The following is a 24124-nucleotide window of genomic DNA, read 5'->3' on the forward strand; positions in this document are numbered from 1 at the left end:
ATACTTAAATGGTTCATTCAGAAATCTCAAACAGACAGCACTGCAAACAAGGAGCTCACTGTCAACTCCGCTTAGCAACCTAACACATGCAGAATAATTATACCACCTTTAGCGCACTCTTTTTTTCCTCATGTATTGCTACCATTGATTGACCACATGCAAACAAATATATCGGAATACGAAGACTGCAATTTATTTATACAGAACAGTCGATGCCAACAACATAAAATATTAAATTACAATAATAATAATACAATAATAATGTTACAAAAGGACACTAATAAACTAAAGTATTCCCAAAAAGAAACAAAAAATATGCACGAATGGTGTCCCCTTTCCCTAAACTATTGCATAATATTAACCCCACTTCTCTTGTCTTGACTTGTGTAAGGCTGACATCACTTCATGGCTCTGAACACTTCTCATTATGCTTCCAACTCTCCTTTCATTGGCTTTCCACTTGAGGCCGCATGGGGCAAAACACAAAAGGAATCCCCCAGCTTCACACAGGCTCCACAGCATCATACTGCACGGATTTATACCCAATGCTGCTCCTTCTGCGCATCTGTGCAGAGAAACACACAGCACTGGGGGCCACGTTCATGATTTCTGTTGCGATCAGGATTAGCTGGATTAGGGTTTGATTCATAAGGACCCCCTGTGGCCGTGAGGAAGTTTCATCACAAGGTCAGTGTGGTGTGAAGTATATTCTGTCAACACCACCACTACTGGCAAAAAAAAAAAAAGAAGAACCTGACATGAGAATAACAAAAGGAAATGTGACGTGTATACCTTACAATAGGGGTTCTGTTTAGAAAATAACGTTACGTTTATGTGAAAATAGCCGCACAGGTAAATTTTAATTTCTAAAGAATGCTGCGGTTAAGGAGTCTGGAGTGGCCGGGGGAATCCGTCTACTAAACAGCATACAAAAACCACATTGGGACTTTTCTTGGCTCTGGTTCCAAATTGAGCCAGACGGCTACAAAACGGTGTCACTGACAAGTTACTATTACATTTACTCTGTCACTTTTGACTAGCTACATCTTGCTTCACAAACCTCTCGAAAGCAACTGCTACAAGAAAGGCTTCATACACACATAAGCCATCCATGTATCATTAGAAACCGCAGCAATTCAGCAAATGTTGGAAACACGGTACGCCGCCGTTTAACTGGGCATTTTATAGCTGGGTAGAACTAGAAAAAGTGCGCCTCAATCACAGCCCTATCTGCTATGTTTCTGCCTTTCTATTCACCAACAAGAGAAAAGGGTGTAGGCAAAGGAGGCTTTGACCTGCAGCGGTAACACAATACTTTCGCACAACCCTGTCGACCCCTGACATAAATTTTACACTGCAGCTGGCATTTACACATTTACCATTACCATATGTATAGCCGACTCTGTGCTAATTATGCTAATCACCTGTCTAACTCTCTGCTGCGAAAAATGGTTGTATTTAGCAGTCCACTGCCTACCAATGCGGCTTACTGTGTGGCTGAAATGTACATTCAGACGGCCTTGAATGGCAAGATTTTTCCACGTTACTGGCTTCATTCAGGCCACAGAAAAATGTATTCAAGTCAACTGGTTTCGGTCCGCAACAAAAGTTACGATAGAAAAGTGAGTGTGTTCGTGCCCTAACACTCAAAGTCTGCTTGCAAGCAAAATGATAAATCAATTGGTCTGGGAAACAAAGAGAGAGGCATTTCTTCACAAGTCCTGTGAAACTGTTGCACATATTTTATGTGTTCGTGTGTGCTACATATGCACACTGGCCATCCAACATTTATACACCTTGGACCAAAATATTTAGACATACCCTTTGTAAACCAGTGAAGTCGCTGCCCTTTCAGTCTTTAAAATGGACCAAAAATTTCACTTGATGGTTGGTGTTCCGATTATTATTTTAATGAAAGTGCCACGTCCTTGAGTTCAGCAGGACGTGAGAAATGAGGGCATCAATAGAAGGCCATAAAAACGTTTAAACCAGTGGGCACGGTGCTCGACAACACTGATTAGTGCCACCCACTGGCAGAGCGATCTTCCTGAAGTGCTGCCAGTATGTCCATGTCAGAAGGGCTATAGAAGATTGGTTCTTGGACCCTGAACTTAGATTAAGGGAAGGGGGTGCACATAGAGCAATCTGGATCCACGATTTTAATTCCTCCTGGCTCTATGGCCAAGAATGCATGTTTTTCTAGTGGGAAGAGGGGAATAAGCTGCTGCCAGACCACTCTTGCGGTGGCTTATTTGCCGTGGGAACAAAATCTGGCATATTGTAATCCAACTTGCCCAATCCTTCTTTTCCCTGAAATCTGCCATCAACGGAGAGTCAAGAGAACGCCACACACATTAATGGGCCAATCCAATTGAAATCGGTGGGTTCAGCCAACATTCATCTAATGTGTGTTGCCACCTTGAGACTGACAGCTGCTGTGTGGCAGGCCACCAGTGACAAAAAATAAATACAAGGTGGCAACTTTTTTTCTAACACGCAATATTGTGTCGAATTCTGGAGAAATTTGAAGTCTTCGGTTTCTTTAAAAAAGTAACTTGTTCACAAAACTGCAAATTACGTATTTTGCACCAATTACATTGGAGAGGGTAGTTGGCAAGAATTGAACCTAAGTTATTATAATGTGCACACCTCTCAAAAAAAATCTGGGGCATTTGGGATTGTCTGACTGTATGAATTTCACTTTACCCCTGGTATGAGCAGCAATACATTTGCGCCGCTAATTTGCGCCTTTTTTAAACTTTACCTTTGACAAATGAGTCTAAAAGTACATTTACAGCTGGAGAATGCCCACTTTTCTCACCTGTTTTCTTTTTAAGAGTGAGAAGATAAATATTGCAAATTTTAGTGCAAGTCTGGTGAAACTTTGTGCGCAATTTCCGACACAAACTGAATAATAAGTGTGGGTCAATGTCCTTATTCAGATCCAGCCATATACATTCTGCTGCTCAACTTTCCTTGCATGGGTAAGGGTATGTTCACACGCTTAGCAAAATACGTCTGAAAATCCGGAGCTATTTTCAAGCGAAAACCGCTCCCGATTTTCAGACGTTTTTGTAACAACTCGCGTTTTTTACGGCCGTTATTGAAGCTGTTTCTGAGTCAATGAAAAACGCCTCCAAAAACGTCCCAAGAAGTGACATGCACTTCTTTTTCGCGGGCGTCTTTTTACGCACCGTATTTTGACAGCAACGCGTAAAATTAAGCCTCGTGGGAACAGAACACCGTAAATCCTGTTGCAAGCAGTGGGCAGATGTTTGGAGGTGTAATGGTGCCGTTTTTTCAGGCGTAATTCGTGGCGTAAACGGCCCGAATGACGTCTGAAACCACTGCGTGTGATCATACCCCTAACTTGTTCAGACCACAAGTTAAATGCAAAGAGAATAAGAAAAAGAGGACTTAGAACAAAGCCTTCTGCTAAATCCTAAGATACCTCCACGCAGTCTGAAAATGAAGCAGTGATGACAAGAAGTACTGACATAGAACAAATCAGCCCTGGGTACTCTATCCAACTTGCTGTCCAGATAAAGTGGCTCACCTCCCTTCTCACACTTAACGCTGCAGTGTTCTTTACAAGCCCAAGTCGTGACTTGGCCCCACATCCCGTAACTTCCTTTCCATCTGTTCTCCCATGTTCTTCCAGGGCTTGTATCTGCTTGTAATAAATATGAGGTGTTATATTTAAACGCTGTAACCTTTATTTTTCACTCTCAACCTTGTGTAACTTGCAAAATTGTGTCTAATGTGTACATCGGCCTATGTTTACTGTCACTAAAATATCTTTGTTGGAAAAAAATCAATAAAAAAAATCTGTGATGTATGTATAGGGGAACGAATCGCAAGTTTAATGATTGTATCAGATATTAGGTTTAAGACATCATGCACACGACCGCAAGGTTTTCACTGTCCGCAAACACGCAAGTCATCCGCATATCTGGGACGCTGTCTGCGAATACGGTTTTGCAGTGCATCGGTATTTACGGATCCGCAAAAAAAAAAAAAGGGAGGCTACAAATTATATCACCAAACTGTCCCAACTCCTTGAAAAGGTTACATGATCGCTGAGGCGGCATTCACTTGATAAATCCCCTGCCGTCGCATAGCAATGCTTCCGCAATTACGGGTGGCTATGAGCGTACATCTGTAGCCACCTGCAAATTTGCCCGCGCCCATAGACTTCTATGGGATTTTACGTGCTGCAATGGACATGTCCTATATTTTGTGGATTATTTCTACACATCCGTAAATATCCAAAAAGGCGTCCATGGCCTATGGAAATGAATGCGTCCGCAATTAAGAAAATGACGGTTGTGTGCATGGGGCCTAACACTGTGTGTGGCACGGATATTCCACAGCCTACATGCACTTAATACCCACAATACTAAATAGTAATAAGGTACTAAATATAACATACGTGCATATACATTTCCACACATCCTTCCAGTTACAAAGCATTATAGTGCCAAACCAAGCAACGATATCCCAGCAGCGTTTTATAACACGGTATCTCAGCGTTTCAGATGCGAGTTCCTGCCTGTCCAAGTTATTAATTCATCTGTACTCTCATACTGTAGCTCATAAGAAAACCCCATCTGTGCAGCCAAAACACAAATAACACTACAACTACTGTGCTGCGAGCACAGGCATTTTTCCTCCTCTCCCCCTCCTTTTAAAAAAAAAAAAAAATGGACCACCCTGCTCTTATGGCAGAGAGCACTGTTTACATTGCAATCCTTGACTGTGTAATACTTTTGGCATTTTGGTCAGGATTCCTGAGCTGGGGGCCAGAAGCCCTTAAGCAATGATTTCAGAAATAAAAAAGGAAAAAGAATAAGAACGAAAACTTGTATTAAATCGACATGTTTTTCTATTGATTTTTTACTCGCATGGCTGCAGTTGAAACCTGAGAGGGATGCGACTAACATATGTATATATAATAAACAGCATATAGTAAGCCATCAATGAAGGGACCTATTCAGTAGAGGCTGACACAAAAGAAAGAGTTTATGAGTATACATTCGGAGGAGGGGAATGGGGGCATAAAAAGTCAATTTGCTTAGCCTTTGGATTGAAGGAAATTATTCCAGGATATATCACATTGCTTACATTTGTTCTCGAATTTCACGACAATAAATTGCTGTATCCAACTCACTATTAGCACGGCCATTAATAGGCCTCAAAATAAACCGGAGCCCTGTTACAAAAGTTACAGTAATCTGGACAAAGCCATTTCCATTCTCAGAAAAATGAGCGGCAAATTCCAATACGTTTTCATTAAAATACCCAACAGAATTTTCTTTTTGAGGTCATCAACTTTTAGAAGATCCCTTCTCTTTAATTCTCCTCAAAACCCAAGGTGTTTTCTGTCATCATTATGTGGTATCTTCAAATTTATTGAAAACCTAACTGTGACCACATAAAGAGAGTTTGCAACTTGGGTGGGAATCTGGAAGAAGATTCTCTCAAAATGTCCAGGTCTATTTACTTGTCAAGCAGCAATCTACCCCGCTTACTCTCTCTCATGAATTCTCGAATTTACATAATGGGGTAGATTTATGAAGAAATTGCACCAAAAAAACGTGCGTACATGCCGTGCACTAAATTTATTATGTGTTTTAGACACTTTTGGCACCTCACTTGACAGTTTTGAAAAGTGTCTAGAAAAATGGCGTGGCTAAGAGAAGTTGTAAAGATTTATTAATTACATTCTTTTGGCCCAAAATATAGGTGTCAATTATGCCAGCCATGAGGTGGCGTAATGAAGAGAAAAGTGTCTAACATGTCTAGCAAGATGCGCCAGATGTACTATACTGTGTGTGCCGCTCCAGTTAACTTGGCACAGTTTCTGCCTCTGTCTATTACTGAGACAGTAGTAATAAATCTCATACAATATCTTTTAATTTGATATTTATACTAGAGTGTATGTGACCTCCTGAACAGAAGAAAAAAAAAGATATTCTATTGATCTTTATGAGAATGCCATTTTGGATTATTCTTGCGGCTATATAAAGACTCCTACTTGTAGTGTGGTCATCCCTTTCAGCACAGTTGACTGGCCAAACGGCTAAGGCCTGATTCACACGAACGCTGAGCACGTCCACGCGTCCACCATAGTGGAGAGTCTATGGAGGGATGCGTGATGGGAACGGACATGTCCTATTTTCCCACGGACCCTTCACACCGTCTGTTGAAACAACGGCTGTGTGAACGGCCACATTGAATTACATAGGTCCGTGGGACGGCCACTGTTTCAACGGCCGGCCCACGGACGTTTAACACGTTCGTGTAAATAAGGCCTAATAAAGAGGGAATAACTAGTAAAGGGGTTATAGCTCAACACACATGATTTTTAGCATTGATAGTGGGCTGAACTGTAGCATTAAAAGAGGTATTCCCATCTTAAACATTTATGGCATATCCTGTGGGTCATGTCTGATGTCTAATAGAGTCAGCTCTGGGACCCACCACTAGAATGTTGGTCGCCACCCCATCTAAATGTAGCATTACATGACGGCCATTCAGTTAAATTGCTGTCCATTTAAACATCAAAAACCCGTGTCCGCCAAGAGCAAGAGCCTCTGCTTGTTAGCGGCTTTCCACTCTGGCTCGTAGTCGGGGATTCCAAGTGATCCTGGTTGGTGACAGTTTACTGTTAATATGCCATTTTGTGAGTTGCAATACATATATATTCCATTATGAGGAATTTTTCTATAAATGTGGTTTGCTTGAAGTAAAATAACCATGTATACGTCTTAATGGAGAAGTTGCGAACATAACGGTCAGGGAAATGATGGTCTATAACATGCTCTACATCTCTTGTCAGTTCCCTTTCTCTTTTGCAATAACAATTTGGAGGGAATCGGACATCGAAATGGATCCCATTGTTTTCACAGTGAATCTGTTTTGTACCCTGAGCTTAGGAGTCCGGATCAGTTTTGGGTGGAGACGGAAAAAAATTACTGACTTAAACTCACTCGGCTTCAAAGTAAAATATGAAATATTATATATTATTAGGGGATAAAGCTTCCTCTCTTTGGATCTTTTTTATTAACTTTTTTTCTGGAAAAAGGGATGGGGATAAGAAAAAAGGGCAAAAGTTACTTGGATCATTCGATCTCTTCTACTATAAAACCGGTACCAGAAGGCAGATTATGCCTACCAAGGGGATATATGGCGAACGGTCCGTCTAATGTGTATGGCACAAGTTTTTAATTTAATATGTAATCATTCTATGCATCTTAAATGTATGTTATAGTCTACAGTATTTTTCATTGGTGCCAGTATGTATAAATATGTTTTTCTGAATAATATATTCAGAGAATCAACTCTTGGCATTTGCGACTGGCAATATTTACCTTCCTGCTCTCTCAGTAAAGCTTTGTAAAGTGTCTTTCTATTGAGTTAATGTCTTCTAAAATACCCAAGCAGAATCCAATGGCCATTTGTGAAATCTGCTGGAGCAAAAAAAAATTCAACCAAGCAACAGATAAGCAAAGTTTATCACGGTTTGTGCAATTAAAATGATTGTTTTGCAAGAGTAGTCTACTTTGTGACAACCCAACTTTGCAGTAGTTGTTGTAGCAGCAGTGTGGTAGTATGGTGGGCATCAGCCATGAACTGCACCAACTGGATATAGGCCACACTTTTCAGACACAAAATAAGTAACATTCAAAGTTTCAGCTCTCCAGGGTATTTCCTTATGCACTAACTGAAATGCAAAAGTGAATCTGATAAATATACGTGGGTGGCTTCAAAGACTTATAGAAGAATGGACATGGACTGCCTAGCTCTGTCACAGTTATTTAGTGGTCAGGTCCATTACAGTTATTCTTTACACACATTCACACATTGTTTTTATGACATGCGACTGTCATAAAAACAACAAAAAATGTTGTCATTTCATTAATGTTCCTTAGTAGAAGTAGTTGTACCCCCTACAATCTCTAGCTGTGTTCTCCAACCAGTGCCTGGGAATTCACACGTGGATCTCAACCCCTCTAAGCACTATTATGCCCTACTGGCACCAACAATGTCTAAGTATTAATGAAACTTGGCACCAGGGTAAAAAAAAAACAAAAAAAAAACAAAACATACATTTCACAATTGCCCCTCAACTAAAAAGTTTTGTCAAGATTTAATGTTTGTTTGTATTTACAAAACCCACCACCACCACCACCATCCATTTATCGCTAAGAGAAATTGTATATTCACAGCTGGACATGCATAGCATTATAGAAAATGTGTTTGCTTTCCTTGTGTGGAATCTGCACCTGGAGATAAATTAAACAAGAAATGTTTCCAACTGTCCCAGCTTGACTACATTAAGAAACCCTAGTGATTTATTTATCGGGGGGAAAAAAAAAATATCTAAATTCTAACAATATAAGAACTGATCTCTAGGAAGGCTAAAATGTTGACATATAAAGATGCATTTTGTAACTCAGATTTATCAACCTTGCGATATCAACCTATGTCGTTACAGTTTTCAATTACCAAGTCAACACAAACTGACCAGCAATTCTGATTAATATCTTGTTAGCTATAGGATGGCACCCCCACAAACAAGACCATATGGAGAAGTATGATCTCAGCAAAATGTTTTGTCCGGATACAACCAAAATGCTTGTGTTTGCCTCATCAATCTTATTCAGCTTACATCTTATTCTCTCCTTTTTGGCAGTTCCTCAACTGGTTGCTGATCTCCAGATACCAATCCAAATGCCATCTCCACTCTGTACATGTACACTCATCTTCTCACACTCTTGCCTCCAGGACTTCCTTTTCCCTCCTCAGGCATTCACTATTACAGTACACCTGACACACACTCACTCTTTAAGCCTTAAAAGACAATCTAAAAGTCCATCGCTTCAGCCAAGTACACACTCTCATACTATCACACTATCATACTCTTACCTTCAATACTACCAACACAATCTTACATAACCCCTAATGTACCTCTTGTCTCCATCCCCAATCACTTTAGACAATAAGCCCATATGGGAATGGCTTTCACCCCCAGTATTTTGTTACAGGGAGCAGGTCCTAGTGTCTGAGGGGGCCCTAAGTATTATAAATGGCACATGGTAGGTGGGAGGCCCGGTCACAGATTTTGCATTGGGGCTCGGAAGCCTAAAGTTACATCTCTGCTTTTTACTGCGGTGTCTGAAATAACTGTTTATTTTTTTACTATAATCTTTATGTTCTCATCCCTGTTTGTACCACATTATACAGCACCACAGAAGATGATATCACTATATAAAGGAATAAAAACAAATTCTAAAGTAGGTTGACACAATAACAGACCAGGTTGCATGTAGAGTACACCAAGCAAACATATTTGTCCAACACATGGCAAAGATCCTTCACAGCTCTCCCTGCTGAGTAAAGCAGGCAGACACAGCGATTAAATCATTTGGCAAACTATTTTTCCTTAGTTTGTTGAAAAAAACTCAATTTGGCTAGTAACTTCAATCTGCCCGAATGTGCTGGCATCTATCAATATCTCCAGTATCTCTCCCAATCATCTTCTGAAATTTCCACAAAAAAACTTTAAAGGGAATTTCCCACTATGGTAATCTATAGCATATAACTTGGATATGCTATAGTTACTGAGCTGTGTGGGTCTGACCTCTGGGACATCCACTAATCACTATACCCAAGGGGGCCAAAGTGCTAGTAAAGCACAGCTGACCCACTACCCGGAACGGTGCATGAAATGCAACCAGTTCAGTTCAACTCTGCTCCATTCAATGGTCAGGAGTGGCACTGTTTAATGGGGTATCCAGACCTGGAACCCCCACCATCAGTAAGTTATGGCAAATTCTAGAGAAGAGGTGAAGGATAAGAAGATGGGTAAATTGTGACACAATTATTTTCTTCTGGCAAAATGTCAAGTTACAGCTAGTAGCAATAAGTAAAAGGAGAACACACATTTCACAGCCACATTTGGCTGAACATTAGGCTACGCATACACATTAGATTAATATTGGTGGGATCTGCTGACAGTTTAATGTCTATGGGAGCCTTTCAACTGTCCCCTGACTGCCAAGCATGCACGTTTATGGGGAGGTCAGGGTACATAGCTGTCAGCTATCAATTGTTTGGCCAACAGCTATCTGAGGTTAATGGCCAGCTTTGAACAGAAGAAATAACTTTGGTAACTGAAATTCAGAATAGAAAGCAATTATTACCTGAATACCTTAATTTTCAGCTCCAAATAAAAGTCCACTTGTGAACTGTGTCCTATGGGAAACTTCAAATAGAGTTTCCAAATATATGGGCATGAACCTCTTTAGATGTTGTAACACCATTTTAGCACACAGTCTACTTTAGAAAGTATATCGCCAAATATTCTAACTTTCAAAGACGACTAGCACAGCTGTGACACCACTAGGTTAAACCTCGCCATAAAATCTCCACATAGTATTGGCATGCCTCCACTTCTATATACAATGTAGAACATTCAGCTTTTGTTTGACCATTGAATTAAAATCCTTATAAGGAAGAAAACCACGGATAAGAGAAATGGCCAACAATCAAATAAAAAGTTAAATATATACACGATCACCTGGCTATTATGGATATGAAAAACATCAGAGAATGAGCAATATGTCATAGTCTGAACTACTGCACTAAATTTCCACTCATGTTCATCCCCATTTTTGCCAAACAGTTACAGTACATCAGTGAAGGGGACAACCATACGTTTCTCACTTGATGGGAGGAATCCCATACAACAACTTTGCATGATCATGCATACATTTAGGATCCTGTTTCCAGCCATTGTACCTGCTTTCTTATAATGCCTAGATTTGGGAGCCTATGTAGCAATGCTATTGGGATTTCAGGCCACAAACAACATTTATACATAGGGATGATAGAATTTCAAACTCTAGAAACTATATTAACTGAAACTGTTTTTTAAGAGCTTAACTTTTGAAAGTATTTATTTGATGTCAATGGTTTGCTTTATGGCTCAAAAATACCCCTGGCCAGAGACGAGGCCAATTGGCTCTTCTTAGATGTGAAACATTGGAAATCTAGTATGCACTGATTGAATTGAAGGCTTGTGAGGCACTAGAGGATACCAAACTATCATCTAACCATATGATTTATATTTTAGACATCAATATTATAGTTGATATCCCACAATCAACATGTATCACCTTTCCACAGCATAGGTGATAAATGTGAGATTGCGGAGGTCCTCCCTTTTCAGTGACCCCACGACCACTAGGATTAAATTGTTCTTTATCATTATGACCATGGAAACATCAGACATATAAAATCACATTAAAATGAGGTTCTGTTCAAAACAATGGCAAAGGCAGAGTAGAAGTCCTTCATATTTTATCTATTTGAGATGTCACATAATGTCTGTGTACAAAAAGATTGTAAACAATCAAGACTGAAACAGATACATTACAATATGTTAGAAACATTCCATATAAAACCAAAATACTGCCAGCACATACAAATAACATATAAAGCTGGCTACTGAAACCAGTCCAATTATATGTGAAGCTGCCATTGCTATGATGACACCGTGTATTTGAAGGAATACACTCTTATTTTACCTTGAGACTTTTGTTGCACAACTCCACCCTCTCAAAGTAAAACTTGAAAGCTGTCCAACATAGGACCACACACAAGACTCTACAGGTTGCATTGTGCATGATTTCTTGCTAGGGGCCTTACCAGCAAAAACAACTAGTTAATTTCATATTAAATACCAACTTTCATATGGAAGTCAACACAAGTTAAATCAAATACTAACTAAAAGAATGTACAAGACCAACAACCATCAACATGCTAAAAAAAACAAAAAAAAAACAGTGACTGCTGACATGTAAGACACAGTAAATGTGCCCAGAAAACACAGTGCATTTTAAAAAATTCTCATTGTATACCTATTGACAGCAATGTGTTCCTCATGTGTCGGCCGCAACAGTATAAATACTCAGCAATTATCTGTATATAGATATCCTGTACATTAAACAGAGCAGCATTTTCACTATATACATTGTACAGATGCTCTATATACCCTCTGTACAATACAGAGCGGCACATGAAAAATGGCAACTAGTGGCAGGTAAAAAAAAAAGGTTCTCTTACCTTCAACCCAAAGTTCTTCCACATTAGTCTCTAGATTTGCCGCTCGTAATCCCACAGCAAAAGCACCAAATATCAAGAGGCCTACAACCAAAAATTTTCCGCAGTTCTTTTGTATGTAGCAACCAAGTTTAAATAACAGTCTTTGAAACATTGCTCTGAGCCATAGAGGCGCTTTCCTGCCCGTAGCTTTCCCCTAAAAAAACAAAAACAGAACATGTAAATAACTGTCAAACAAAACACAGGACACTTTCCAGGTTGACATTTGTCAAAAATTACATTTTTTTTTTTACACAAACTCTTCCCTGCTTTCCGTAGTTGGTTAAAAACTTTAGGGGTGCAGCACATGTATAGTATCAGTTAAAGTACAACTGCCACAGTAATGTCTTAATCTAATAATGTAAGTCCATTGACCATACAAGATGTGCATGCTTTGACTGCCCCCTACTTGAAAGGGTGTTACTAACTGTAAACATCAGATGCCACTATGATAGCCTTGGTAAAGCTAATTACTGATTGGTTGTTATGTGTTACCACACTTCCATGCCATGTTAGTGTAAGACATTTCAGTAGGAATAGGTGACCTATTGAGGAGGATCCGAAGGCCTTAGAAGGTCCTCTATTTTCACCTACACTATATACACCTGAAGCCGCTTAATATTAATTTGCACATCATCAACATATCAATAGCGACAAGTCTGGTTACACAACTGGAGACTGGCACTGTTAGTCTTTTACTCTGCCCGCTGGAAATTGCCACTCTAAAGGTCATCATTAAACCAATTCAATTCATAACCGGGAGGTGATATAAAATCGCTGAAGTCATTATGATACCTTTATATATAGGACTTGATAAATGTAAACACAAGTACTGGATATAGTTCTGCGTAAACAGATCTTAAGCCAGGGAATCCCAGGATTACGGGGCTATTGATCTATGTATTTGATAAGAAAGGTTCATGTCCCATTTGTTGCTATTATTGAATTATTAATAAATGGATTTGACTTGATGTGAGTTGCTGGGGGCATTGCAGGTCTACAGCTAGTACAAGAACACATAGTACACAGTGTATGTTATGGAAAGCATGTTTTCACATTACTGGGCTTAGTAGTAGCAGCGGCTATGCATGTGGTTACAATGTACAGACACATGATCGTAGTAGTAATAATAGTAGTAGTAGAAGTAATAGTGGTAGTAATAGTAGAAGTAATAGTGGTAGTAGTAGAAGTAATAATGGTAGTAGTAGTAGTAGTAGTAGTAGTAGTAGTAGTAGTAGTAGTAGTAGTAGTAGTAGTAGTAGTAGTAGTAGTAGTAGTAGTAATAATAGTAGTGGTAGTAGTGTCCAGAGAGAGGTTGTGAATGAAGAAGCAGATCTGCCCTATGGTGCTCACCACAACATTAGTGAACGGAAGAGGGCAGCCACATGGTCTGTACTTGTTAGGAGGAAAAAGGGGGGACTGTTCCCTGTGGCAGACACACTGGGAAAATAAACAGGATGCCTGCAGGCGGCTATATACAACCTGTGTGCAGGGAGGGGAGCTATAGGGGATCCAAATCTCACCCTCTAATGCCTTTTACTTATCTATGGAAATAAACGGTATCAGATCCAGAACTGTAACGGAATAGAAGGTCCACAGTAGATGGATTACTGGCAGGAGATGGCATACACTACACACTGGTCATACTCTCAGACAGGATTTATGAATGGTGCAGGAGCTCCGCTACATTGTACCCTGCGGTGGCTGGCTAGATCCCAGTGCACCCTCCTGACCTTCCGTAACACCACCATTTACTCACTCGCACGTATTAACCCCCTAGGAACCAGAGCACACTTCACCTCGGAGATCTGCTGGAGGGCGAACGTCGCATCGCAGTAGCTCGGCCGCTGAAGATAGTCCAGGTCAGGCGGCCCTGTAGTCCTGAGATGCGGGTCCCTGTTGCGTCCCCTCCTCCTCTCTACCCTCGGCCGGGCAGCTGTCTCCTCACTGCCCTGTGGCTCAGTAGCATAGGCAGCCAGGGCCATGTTGTGGCCGGGTTGTGGCCGTAGCTTTTGGGACTCTTGTACTCCGCTTTCCCCCTAAGGTTTAGCTGGGTCGTGATGGGGTAGGAAAGGCTTCTTGTTCCTTGGCTGGCACAGCGCTGATCTTCATGCTTCTCCAGGCGAGCTGGTGGAGGGCGGCGAGTCACACTTTGCGCCTTCCATCCCCACATTTCGCGATCCGGAGGTCTGAGCCGCTTCCCACATTCAGAGAGTGTTTGTTTATGTGTGAGAGGTGGAGAGGGGGGAGCAGAGAAGCTCCTGTACTCGGTTACAGCACACTACTCCACATAGATCCAAGCACACAGGAACATGTAAGCAGCTAATCCCACATTGCGCTACGTGCACCGCCTTGCCAGAAACTCCAGATCTCCCAGCGCGCTGTCTGGAAATGGGCTCTCTGCGTGTGACTGCCTCAATGCAGCTGCACGATGGGGACTAGCTGGGGACACAAGCCTTCTTCTCTGGTCACTGATGACTCCAACTAGCAGGCAGCGATCGTGGCTCTCCACAGTGCAGCAGAACAGCAACCCGATCCGTTACTGGGGCCCTGGGAGACTTGCTCAGCTGCCCGTGCGCTCCTCTCTTTCTCCCTTGCTCTTTCCTTGCTTCAATAGATGAGATGTAGAAGAAGGGGGGAGGGAGAGAAAAACTCGCTCTCTCCATTTAGAGAAAGAGAAAAGGAGGGGAGAATCCAGAGAGAGACGCCCCCGGGGCTGTCAGATGGCAGGGAATTCGCTCATACCATTGGCTAAAGTGGAGTAAAAAAATACTCAACAAACATGACTATTATTAGCTGCTTAGCAACAGCTCACCAAAGTAGAGGGACCACCCAGGCAGACAGGCCTTGTGTGTGTGAGTGTGTGTATCTCCCAGCTTCAGGGGGAGTCTTAAAGAGAACCAAGCCTTCTCATGCAAGCCGACATTTACAAGCCTTCCCTTCTTATTCTCCGTACTCTCAACTTTTCTCCAGTCTCTACACTCCTGCTTTCCCTCTTCTCCAGTCTCTACTCTTTTCTCTGCCTTCTTTTTCTAGTCTCTACACTCCTTTTTCCCCCTCTTCTTCTCCAGTCTATGCACTTTTCTGTGCCTTCTTTCTCTAGTCTCTACACTCCTTTTTTCCCCTCTTCTCCAGTCTATGCACTTTTCTCTGCCTTCTTTCTCTAGTCTTTATACTCCTTTTTCCCCCTCTTCTTCTCCAGTCTCTACATTTTTCTCTGCCTTCTTTCTCTAGTCTTTATACTCCTTTTTCCCCCTCTTCTTCTCCAGTCTCTACATTTTTCTCTGGCTTCTTCTCCAGTCTATATACACTTTTCTCTGCCTTCTTATCCAGTCTCTACACTTTTCTCTGCCTTCTTTCTCTAGTCTCTACACTCCTTTTTTTCCCCCTCTTCTTCTCCAGTCTCTACATTTTTCTCTGCCTTCTTCTCCAGTCTATACACTTTTCTCTGCCTTCTTATCCAGTCTCTACACTTTTCTCTGCCTTCTTCTCCAGTCTATACACTTTTCTCTGCCTTCTTATCCAGTCTCTACACTTTTCTCTGCCTTCTTTCTCTAGTCTCTACACTCCTTTTTTCCCCCTCTTCTTCTCCTGTCTCTACATTTTTCTTTACCTTCTTTCTCAAGTCTCTACATTCCTGTTTTCCCTCTTCTTCAGTCTATACACTTTTCTCTGCCTTCTTTCTTCATTCTCTGCACTCCTGTTTTTCCACATGTTCTCCAGTTTCTAATCTATATCAGCTTTCCCTCTTATCCAGTCTACACTTTTCTGAGTTACCTCTTTTCTTGTCTCTACTTATCCCTACTTACTTTCTTTACTTCTCTCCAACTTCTCAACTATTCTTTCCTCTTTAGTCTCTAGACTCTGCTTTCTTTCTTCTCCAGTATGCACTCACATATACTTTCCCAATCATTTTGTCCACTCTTTTACCTTTTATTTGGTTTTCATTTGCTTTACCTCTATTTTCCATATCATGTGCTTACCTTACCTTCTACTCAAGTCCCTATACTTTTCTGTTTTTCATGGATTGTCTCTGCGTTCCTTCTTCTAGTCTCCATACTTTCTCTGCTTTTTCCTCTTCTCCACTCCCTTCACTTTTTTGCTTTCCCCTTCTCTAGTCTCTCTGCTTTTCTCTGCTGTCATTCTTATTCTCCAGTCCCTTTACTTTTCTCTGCTGTCATTCTTATTCTCCAGTCCCTTTACTTTTCTCTGCTATCCCCTTTTCTGCTTTCGCCTTTCTTTAGTCACTACACTTTTCTGTGCTTTTCCTCTTTGTCCCCAGTATCTTCACTTTTCTCTGCTTTCTTTTTTCTCTCCAGTCTCTACAGTAGTCTCTGCTTTACTCTGTCTCAACTATCTTCAGTTTTCTCTGCTTTCCCTCTTTTCCAGTCTCTACCTTTCTCTGCTTTTCCTTTGTCTCCAGTATCTGCACTTTTCTCTGCTTTCTCTCTTCTCTCTACACTTTCTGCTTTTCTCTCTTTGTCTCCAGTATCTACACTTTTCTCTGCTTTCTCTCTTCTCTCTACACTTTCTGCTTTTCTCTCTTTGTCTCCAGTATCTACACTTTTCACTGCTTTCCCTTCTTCTCTAGTCTCTACAATAGTCTCCACTTTCCTGTCTCTATACTTGTCCCTGCTTTCCCTCTTATTTTCCAGTCTCTAAGCTTATCTTTCCCACTTTTTTAATCCCTGCACATGCCTTTTTTTTTCTCTCTCTTTACCTGTCTCTGCACCTCTCTGATTTCCCCTGTTCTTTTCCAATCTTTAAATTTTCTCTGCTCTCCGTTTGTCTCCAGGCTCTGTATTTATTTTTTATTTTTTTGCTTTGCCTCTACTCAAAGATCATAGTTATAAAAAAACAGGCCTCACCAAATAAACACTGTTCTTTGGAAGTTACTTTACATGTTCTGTGCCCATCTAGTGGGAACTCTTCAGAGATCCTTTAAAGAGGCGCCTTGGCCCCAAGCTGAAACAAATACTGGGAGGTCCAGCTTGAATTCCCAGGCTTGCACAAATAATGACAGAGTGCTTGTGGGAGAACTACTGGGATGTGCCAGATTTTTTCTTTCTTTTCTTCTAACATTCCATTTGCAGGAAAAAGGGAACCCATTCCAAACTGGCCTACAATGATAGCTATCATCGCACCAGCTTCATATCCTTTTGTATGTGCAAATATGTAGGAAATGCAACCTCTTATTACCCCTACATAATTCATGGCTGTGGCTTTCGTCCCACAGCATGGCATGGGTTAACGACCCACCACACGCTATGCTCTAGAATTTCAATGGTACACATGATAGAGATTTGAGGCAAAGATGTATGCTACAGCAACCATATCCCCTGTAATATGGAAAATATGTATTTTGGTACTAATTCATTAGTCATACACAGTATACATACACAGTATGTGATGTTTGACTGTTTTAACTGTTGCAAACTTAAAAATTCTAATGTTTACTTTATGTTCAGTATTTATGAGAAATAGTTCTCTCAATAGTAACCTGATAAAATAACAGCAATTCATTAACTTTACACCATAAAATAAATCGACAAGGACAATGTTTTTTTCTTTGTGTCATTCAGGGTTAAGAACCTAATTTTTTTTTTCTGGACAACATAGGCAAAAATCAGGGACTGCCAAAATTTTTTTTAGGGGAAAATGGGAAAGCAAAATGAATCATAAATGTTATAAGTAATATATGTCTATAGTTTAGAATACTAATGAGGTATAAAATGATAATAACTACAATAACAAAAACCTGCACAAGCTCTTCCAAGCTTCAAAAAAATCACAGACCCATCAAAAATGACTATCCAGGTGGCAATGGTTGGCAATCCCGGGGTGTTTTTTCCTAAACCAACATAAGGGTGTAAGTATGCATCAAAAGTTACCCTCACAAGTTCACTTGGGCCTCTAGTAGACACAGCTGGCTGCCTTGGAAAAGAATTATTACCTGTCCCTATTGACACTTTGCAGCAAAATGATGTCATATGAAATTTGAGTAAATGGAAATAAACTATACTTAATATACTACATGCTGACATTTTCTGAACTAAGGCAAACAATGCCATAGCCTCCTCTTTCAAAACCTAGTATGGCAATGCTGTTGCTTATGTTATCTTTAGGGCAGATACACACAGCCATATTACAGATGTTTGGCACCCATAGCTTGCTATGGAGCCACACTGTATTTATGTATTTTATACAGAGGTTTTTCTTTTGCATGAATCCATGAGAAAATATATGCCATGCCAGAGAGATTGTGCCCCTGCAAATAATGCTTCTAGGGCAGAATGAGAGTTACTGAGAGGAGTCTGGGAGTGGAGTCCAGCACTATCGGCCGTTGCGCACATAAAGAGCGTGCACCGGATGCCGCTCACAGACTGATATCAGTGATGTGTACATTATTTGACTAACTATTGCCTAATTGTCCAGTTTCGACCTGCGCAGGTTTTGAACACTAAACCCCAGCTACGATGTGCTGGTGGTTTAGTGGCTCCGAACCTAGTGACAAGTTCCCATTAAAAAAGATTTTTCATAAGTAAAAGAAATTTATTTATTTAGAAAATATATTTTAATTCGCTTTTGAGCTTTGTTTGCCCATAGGAAAACACTGCAGGAGGGAGTTTAAATAAAAAAAGTACAGTAGTCTGTCGCGCAGTCTGAAGCGCACCCTACGGCCGGTGTGAGGCAGTGAGGGGGAGGTCCAGACTACACAGCCACACTGCTGTTACCAGTAAGGGTATGTTCACACCATGTGTTTTCAGACGTAAATGGGGCGTTTTACGCCTTGAATTATGCCTGAAAAAACGCCCCTAATACGCCTACAAACATCTGCCCACTGCTTTCAATGGGAATTACGATGTTCTGTTCCCACGAGCCTCTATTTTACGCGTCACTGTCAAAATACGGCGCGTAAAATGACGGCTCGTCAAAAGAAGTGCAGGACACTTCTTGGGACGTTTTTGGAGGCGTTTTTCATTGACTCCATTGAAAAACAGCTCCAAAAACGGCCGTAAACAAGCTGCGAAAAACACGAGTTGTTAAAAAAACGCCTGAAATCAGCTCCGTAATTTCAGACGTTTCTGGTCACTGCGTGTGAACCTACCATAACTCTCTCCTAAATGTGTGTTCTCCTGCTGAAAGGTCAATTACAGGACTGGCTTCACCACCAGACCACCCTGGGCAGATGCCATCACTCAGCGTTTGATGGTAAACATGCTCTATACTTGCCAAGCTAAGAGTGGGGTACACAGGAAGCTCAATGTGACTCTGTCCTCAAAAAACATGGAGCTGGTTCTGATACTTTCTAGATGTTTTTTTTTCGGGACTAAAACTTAGGACAGGCCATCACTGTTTGATCAGTGGGAGTTTGACCCCTGCTGCAGCCCCTTAAATTTTTACACAGGCACAGCACAGGACATAGGAGTGAGGCCTCATTTACACGAGCGTGTGCGTTTTGCGCACGCAAAAAAACGCAGCGTTTTGCGTGCGCAAAAGGCACTTGACAGCTCCGTGTGTCATCAGTGTATGATGCGCGGCTGCGTGATTTTCGCGCAGCCGCCATCATAGAGATGAGGCTAGGCGACATCAGTCACTGTCCAGGGTGCTGAAAGAGTTAACTGATCGGCAGTAACTCTTTCAGCACCCTCGACAGTGAATTCCGATCACCATATACAGCAACCTGTGAATAAAAAAAAGACGTTCATACTTACCAAGAACTTCCTGCTTCCTCCAGTCCGGTCTCCCGGCCGTTGCCTTGGTGACGCGTCCCTCTCTTGACATCCGGCCCCACCTCCCTGGATGACGCGGCAGTCCATGTGTCCACTGCAGCCTGTGCTTGGCCTGTGATTGGCTGCAGCTGTCACTTGGACTGAATTGTCATCCCGGGAGGTCAGACTGGAGGAAGAAGCCGGGAGTTATCGGTAAGTCAGAACTTCTTTTTTTTTTTACACGTTCATGTATATTGTGATCGGAAGTCACTGTCCAGGGTGCTGAACCAGTTTAACTCTTTCAGCACCCTGGACAGTGACTGTCTCCTGACGTCGCGTCACAGAAATTTTTTTGCCGGGTTCGGTCAAAACGAGTTCGACCGAACCCGGTGAAGTTCGGTTCGCTCATCTCTAAATTCTGACACTCCGTTTGGATGTTTGTAAACAGAAAAGCACGTGGTGCTTTTCTGTTTACATTCAGTTTGACAGCGCTTGCGCGAATCACGTTCGCACGGAAGTGCTTCCGTGCGGCATGCATGGTTTTCACGCACCCATTGACTTCAATGGGTGCGTGATGCGCGAAAAACGCACGATTATAGAACATGTCGCGAGTTTTACGCAACGCACTCACGCTGCACAAAATTCACGCATTGTCTGCACTGCCCCATAGAGTAATATAGGTGCGTACGACACGCGTGAAAAGCACGCGCATCGCACGCGCGTATATTACGCTCGTGTAAATGAGGCCTGAAGCTGTGCCTGGTACTGCAGCCCATTCCCTTTCAAGTTAGGCCTGGGCTACATGGCGACCTGCGGTGCGAGTCGTTGTAAAATACTGTAACCGCAATGATTTCTGCCCATATGGACGAGCCACTTAGAGGCGCCTTAATTCTGCCTATCCTAAGGATAGGCCATCCAAGACAAATGTAACATATTCCTGTGCATTTACCTGCCTGACACACTTTCTAAAAAGTTATGAATGCCTCACAATGAATACCACCGTGAATGCGTTTTTCTTCCCCCTCAAAAAGGCCTATGCCAGCTGCAAGCTGTTTCAGCAGTGAGAGAGTTAACATCAGCACTGTGTGTGTCCATTGAAAAAAAATAAATAAAGCGTTGCAGGCGGGAGGAGGGATCTGAGGGGACAGGCCTGTGGGAGAGAGAAAAGCCGCCCGATATGGGCGGGGACTCGGCCGGCGTCACGTGACGGACGGGCCCCCTTAAAGAAGGCGCGCTTCCATCAGTCAGCTCTTGTGCGGCGGCCGCTCGTACACGTATATGTATATTATAGGGACTGTTCAACGGTTCTCCTGCGTCTTCTGACCACAATTCTACAGTCTTCAGAGGGCAGCGGTACCGCACTGCACTCGGTGTATCAGCTGCACACAACTTACTCCTGTCCTGAGGGTCACGTGATTTTGCTGCTGCGTCAAGAAATACCACACAAGTCATAGTACATTCCTGAGAGAGGACACCGTCCCCTGCACGTTACCCAATACCGTTCAGGGCAGGCAGATGCCGGCCAATAGCGAGATGAATGGAGCCCTCCTGTACGGCGTTTGTGTTCCACACCTCACAAGCGCTAGCGGTCACTAGAGAAGCCCGTTCATGTCTGCCATCCTCCTCACAGTGTCCCCATATGTGCTGCACCCTCCTGGCGCACACGGACAATTATTACACTGGTTTACATGTTAGTCCAGAAAACAGTATAAAATGTCCCGACAGCAAAAATGTGGAAGATTTCGGCTCCAATAAATCATTTTTTTCGGTGGGGGCAGAGAAATTGGTGCAATTTTGTCTCCACCATGTGTCATATGCATCTAAAATATGTTTGGCAGAATATGGTATGCACATGTTGCACAAGGACTAAAGAGGACCGTCCAAAGTGGGTGACTGTGGTCCAAACCTGCAGAGTTCTGCGGCACCGGTTGCCTATCTAATGTGTGTGGTGATGTCCCCCGACAGCGGATGTCTGGAAAGAAGCATGGAGCGTTCCCCCGACAGCGTGGGCGTCTCAAGGCCAAGTTTAGGTGCGAATTTGTTACGAATTTCCACACAGAAAATCCGCAATAAAGCACAGTACAACATGAGACTGGGGGGTTTAAAAACCCCATTCACACATAGCGGTGGATTTTCTCTGCAAATTTGCAAAATCTGCGATTATAAAATCTTCTATGTTGGAATTTACCTTAAGGGCTTGTCCACATGTAACGGAATTGCTGCAGAAAATTTCTGCTACGTGTGGTTTCTGCTAAGGCTGGGTTCACACGACCTATTTTCAGACGTAAACGAGGCGTATTATGCCTCGTTTCACGTCTGAAAATAGGGCTGCAATACGTCGGCAAACATCTGCCCATTCATTTGAATGGGTTTGCCGACGTACTGTGCAGACGACCTGTCATTTACGCGTCGTCGTTTGACAGCTGTCAAACGACGCGTAAATTGACTGCCTCGGCAAAGAAGTGCAGGACACTTTGGACGTAATTTGAGCCGTTCTTCATTGAATTCAATGAAGAACAGCTCAAATTTACGGCCGTCAAAGACGCCCCGCAAAATGCGAGGATGAGCAATTACGTCTGAAACGACGCAGCTGTTTTCTCCTGAAAACAGTCTAATTTCAGACGTAAAAGGAAGCTAGCGTGTGCACATACCCCAACACCTCTACACCTGGATTCACACACGCAGTATTTGGAACCAAACAGAAGTGGATACAAAATAGTATTATAATATTAATCATTCCTTTATATTGTCCCATCCTTTTGGAGCCGCTCTTGTGTCTGGCTAAAAAAACGACATTAAAGGGGTTATGTGGGGACCGAAAATCATTAGCAGTGCCTCACTGCATTATATTAGTACCCTCGCTAATATACATTCCGGTCCCCCGTCGCACTGATTGAGATTTTAATGGATTTTTATAGCGCTGGCGGAGGACCAGCCCCGGTGTACTCTATGTACAATTACATAGAGTACAGCGGGGCCGGTCACATGACGAAGAGTCGTGTTGTCATGAAAGAAGGCTGTGCAACTAGACGTTCTCATAATCTGCGTGACGGGGGACCGGAATGTATATTAGCGAGTGTACTCACAGTGAGCACACTGCTGATAATTTTCGGTCCCCATATAACTCCCTTAAAAACTATTCATGTGAATCGAACAGGTTTACAGGGTGTATATTTAATGTGCAAAAATACGACGTGGAATTGGCCGAGACACCGGAGACTGGCCCTCGGATTTCTGCCGTTCTTTTGCAGTAAAAACGACTGTGTTTCTGAACGCAGACTAGCCCCATTCAATGTATTTTGTTGCAGAATACACTGTGGAAACCGCGTCAAGAAGTGACGTATCTCTTCATTTTTTTTAAATGAATGTTTGCAACTCTGCCCGCTGAAAATTTTGCCCGTCTAAACGACGGTATTTCCCATTGAATTCAATAGGCTGCTTTTTAGAAGCATTTCACGCTGATTCTGAGGTGGAAAACGTGCCGGAATCAGCGTGAAAATTCCACCGTGTGAATGGGGCCAAAGCTGTCCTTCACACAAGGTTTTTGTATGTTTTTAATATACACACCGAAAAATGCTCTGAAAATTGCAAAAATCTCTGGAAACAAAATGCCAGAAAAAAACGCAACACCCAGAGCACACTGCAATTTTCAAAAACCAGCAGCATAAAGAGTTGACCAAAATGCTGTAAACCAGAGTTAAAAAAACATTTTTGACAAAAAAATACATTACAAAAATGTTTCAAACTGTTTTTATTTATTTTACGGCAAATATATGCCCTAAGGATATTTCCACCACTGACACTGTTTTTAGAGGAGCACCTTTGTCAAAGCTGCCAAACACTAGAACAGTCATGTCCATGCCAGGGTTCTGTATGCCCTGGGGCTCCTTGGAACCTGGTTAGGGTCTTACTAGAACACAGCATGGGTTAGTTCTAGGGGTTCTTCAAGAACGCAACCTTTCTTTACGGGGTTCTCCAGTGTGGAAAAGTTTAGAAATGACAAAGGGATCCTTTCTCTGCTTTCTTAAGGCTACACGGTGACATTTGGTCTCCTGCAAGATGCAGTAAAATTACAGGATTACTGCAAAACAGCCTCAATGTTTCTCTATAGGAAACAAGATGGCAGGCAACCTTGTGACCGTCACAAAAAGTCTGTACCGGTCACTTTAACTACCATAACCACATTTGTCATTTCCACCACTTTTCTGTTGAGAGAGTGCTGGTGATCCTCAACAAGTGCAACC

At 42.1% G+C, this 24124-nt stretch overlaps 1 protein-coding gene across 3 annotated transcripts in view; it reads right to left on the reverse strand.

Moving 5' to 3' along the window:
• The window catches only part of PTCH1 (patched 1), a 78510-nt gene that overhangs the window by 50511 nt on the left and 3875 nt on the right, over positions 1 to 24124 (reverse strand). For 2 of the 3 annotated variants that reach the window (XM_075828818.1, XM_075828820.1), the window contains exons 1-2: positions 13968 to 14785; positions 12133 to 12325 (exon numbers count right to left, since the gene is read on the reverse strand). In XM_075828818.1, coding sequence (XP_075684933.1) covers positions 12133 to 12325; positions 13968 to 14153 — 379 coding nt within the window. In that variant the 5' untranslated portion in view covers positions 14154 to 14785. Of the gene's footprint in view, positions 1 to 12132; positions 12326 to 13967; positions 14786 to 24124 lie in introns of those variants that run through there. The other variant, XM_075828819.1, reaches the window with a different exon arrangement.

This window comes from Rhinoderma darwinii, chromosome 1, assembly GCF_050947455.1.
Source record: "Rhinoderma darwinii isolate aRhiDar2 chromosome 1, aRhiDar2.hap1, whole genome shotgun sequence".
Taxonomy (NCBI): Eukaryota; Metazoa; Chordata; class Amphibia; order Anura; family Rhinodermatidae; genus Rhinoderma; species Rhinoderma darwinii.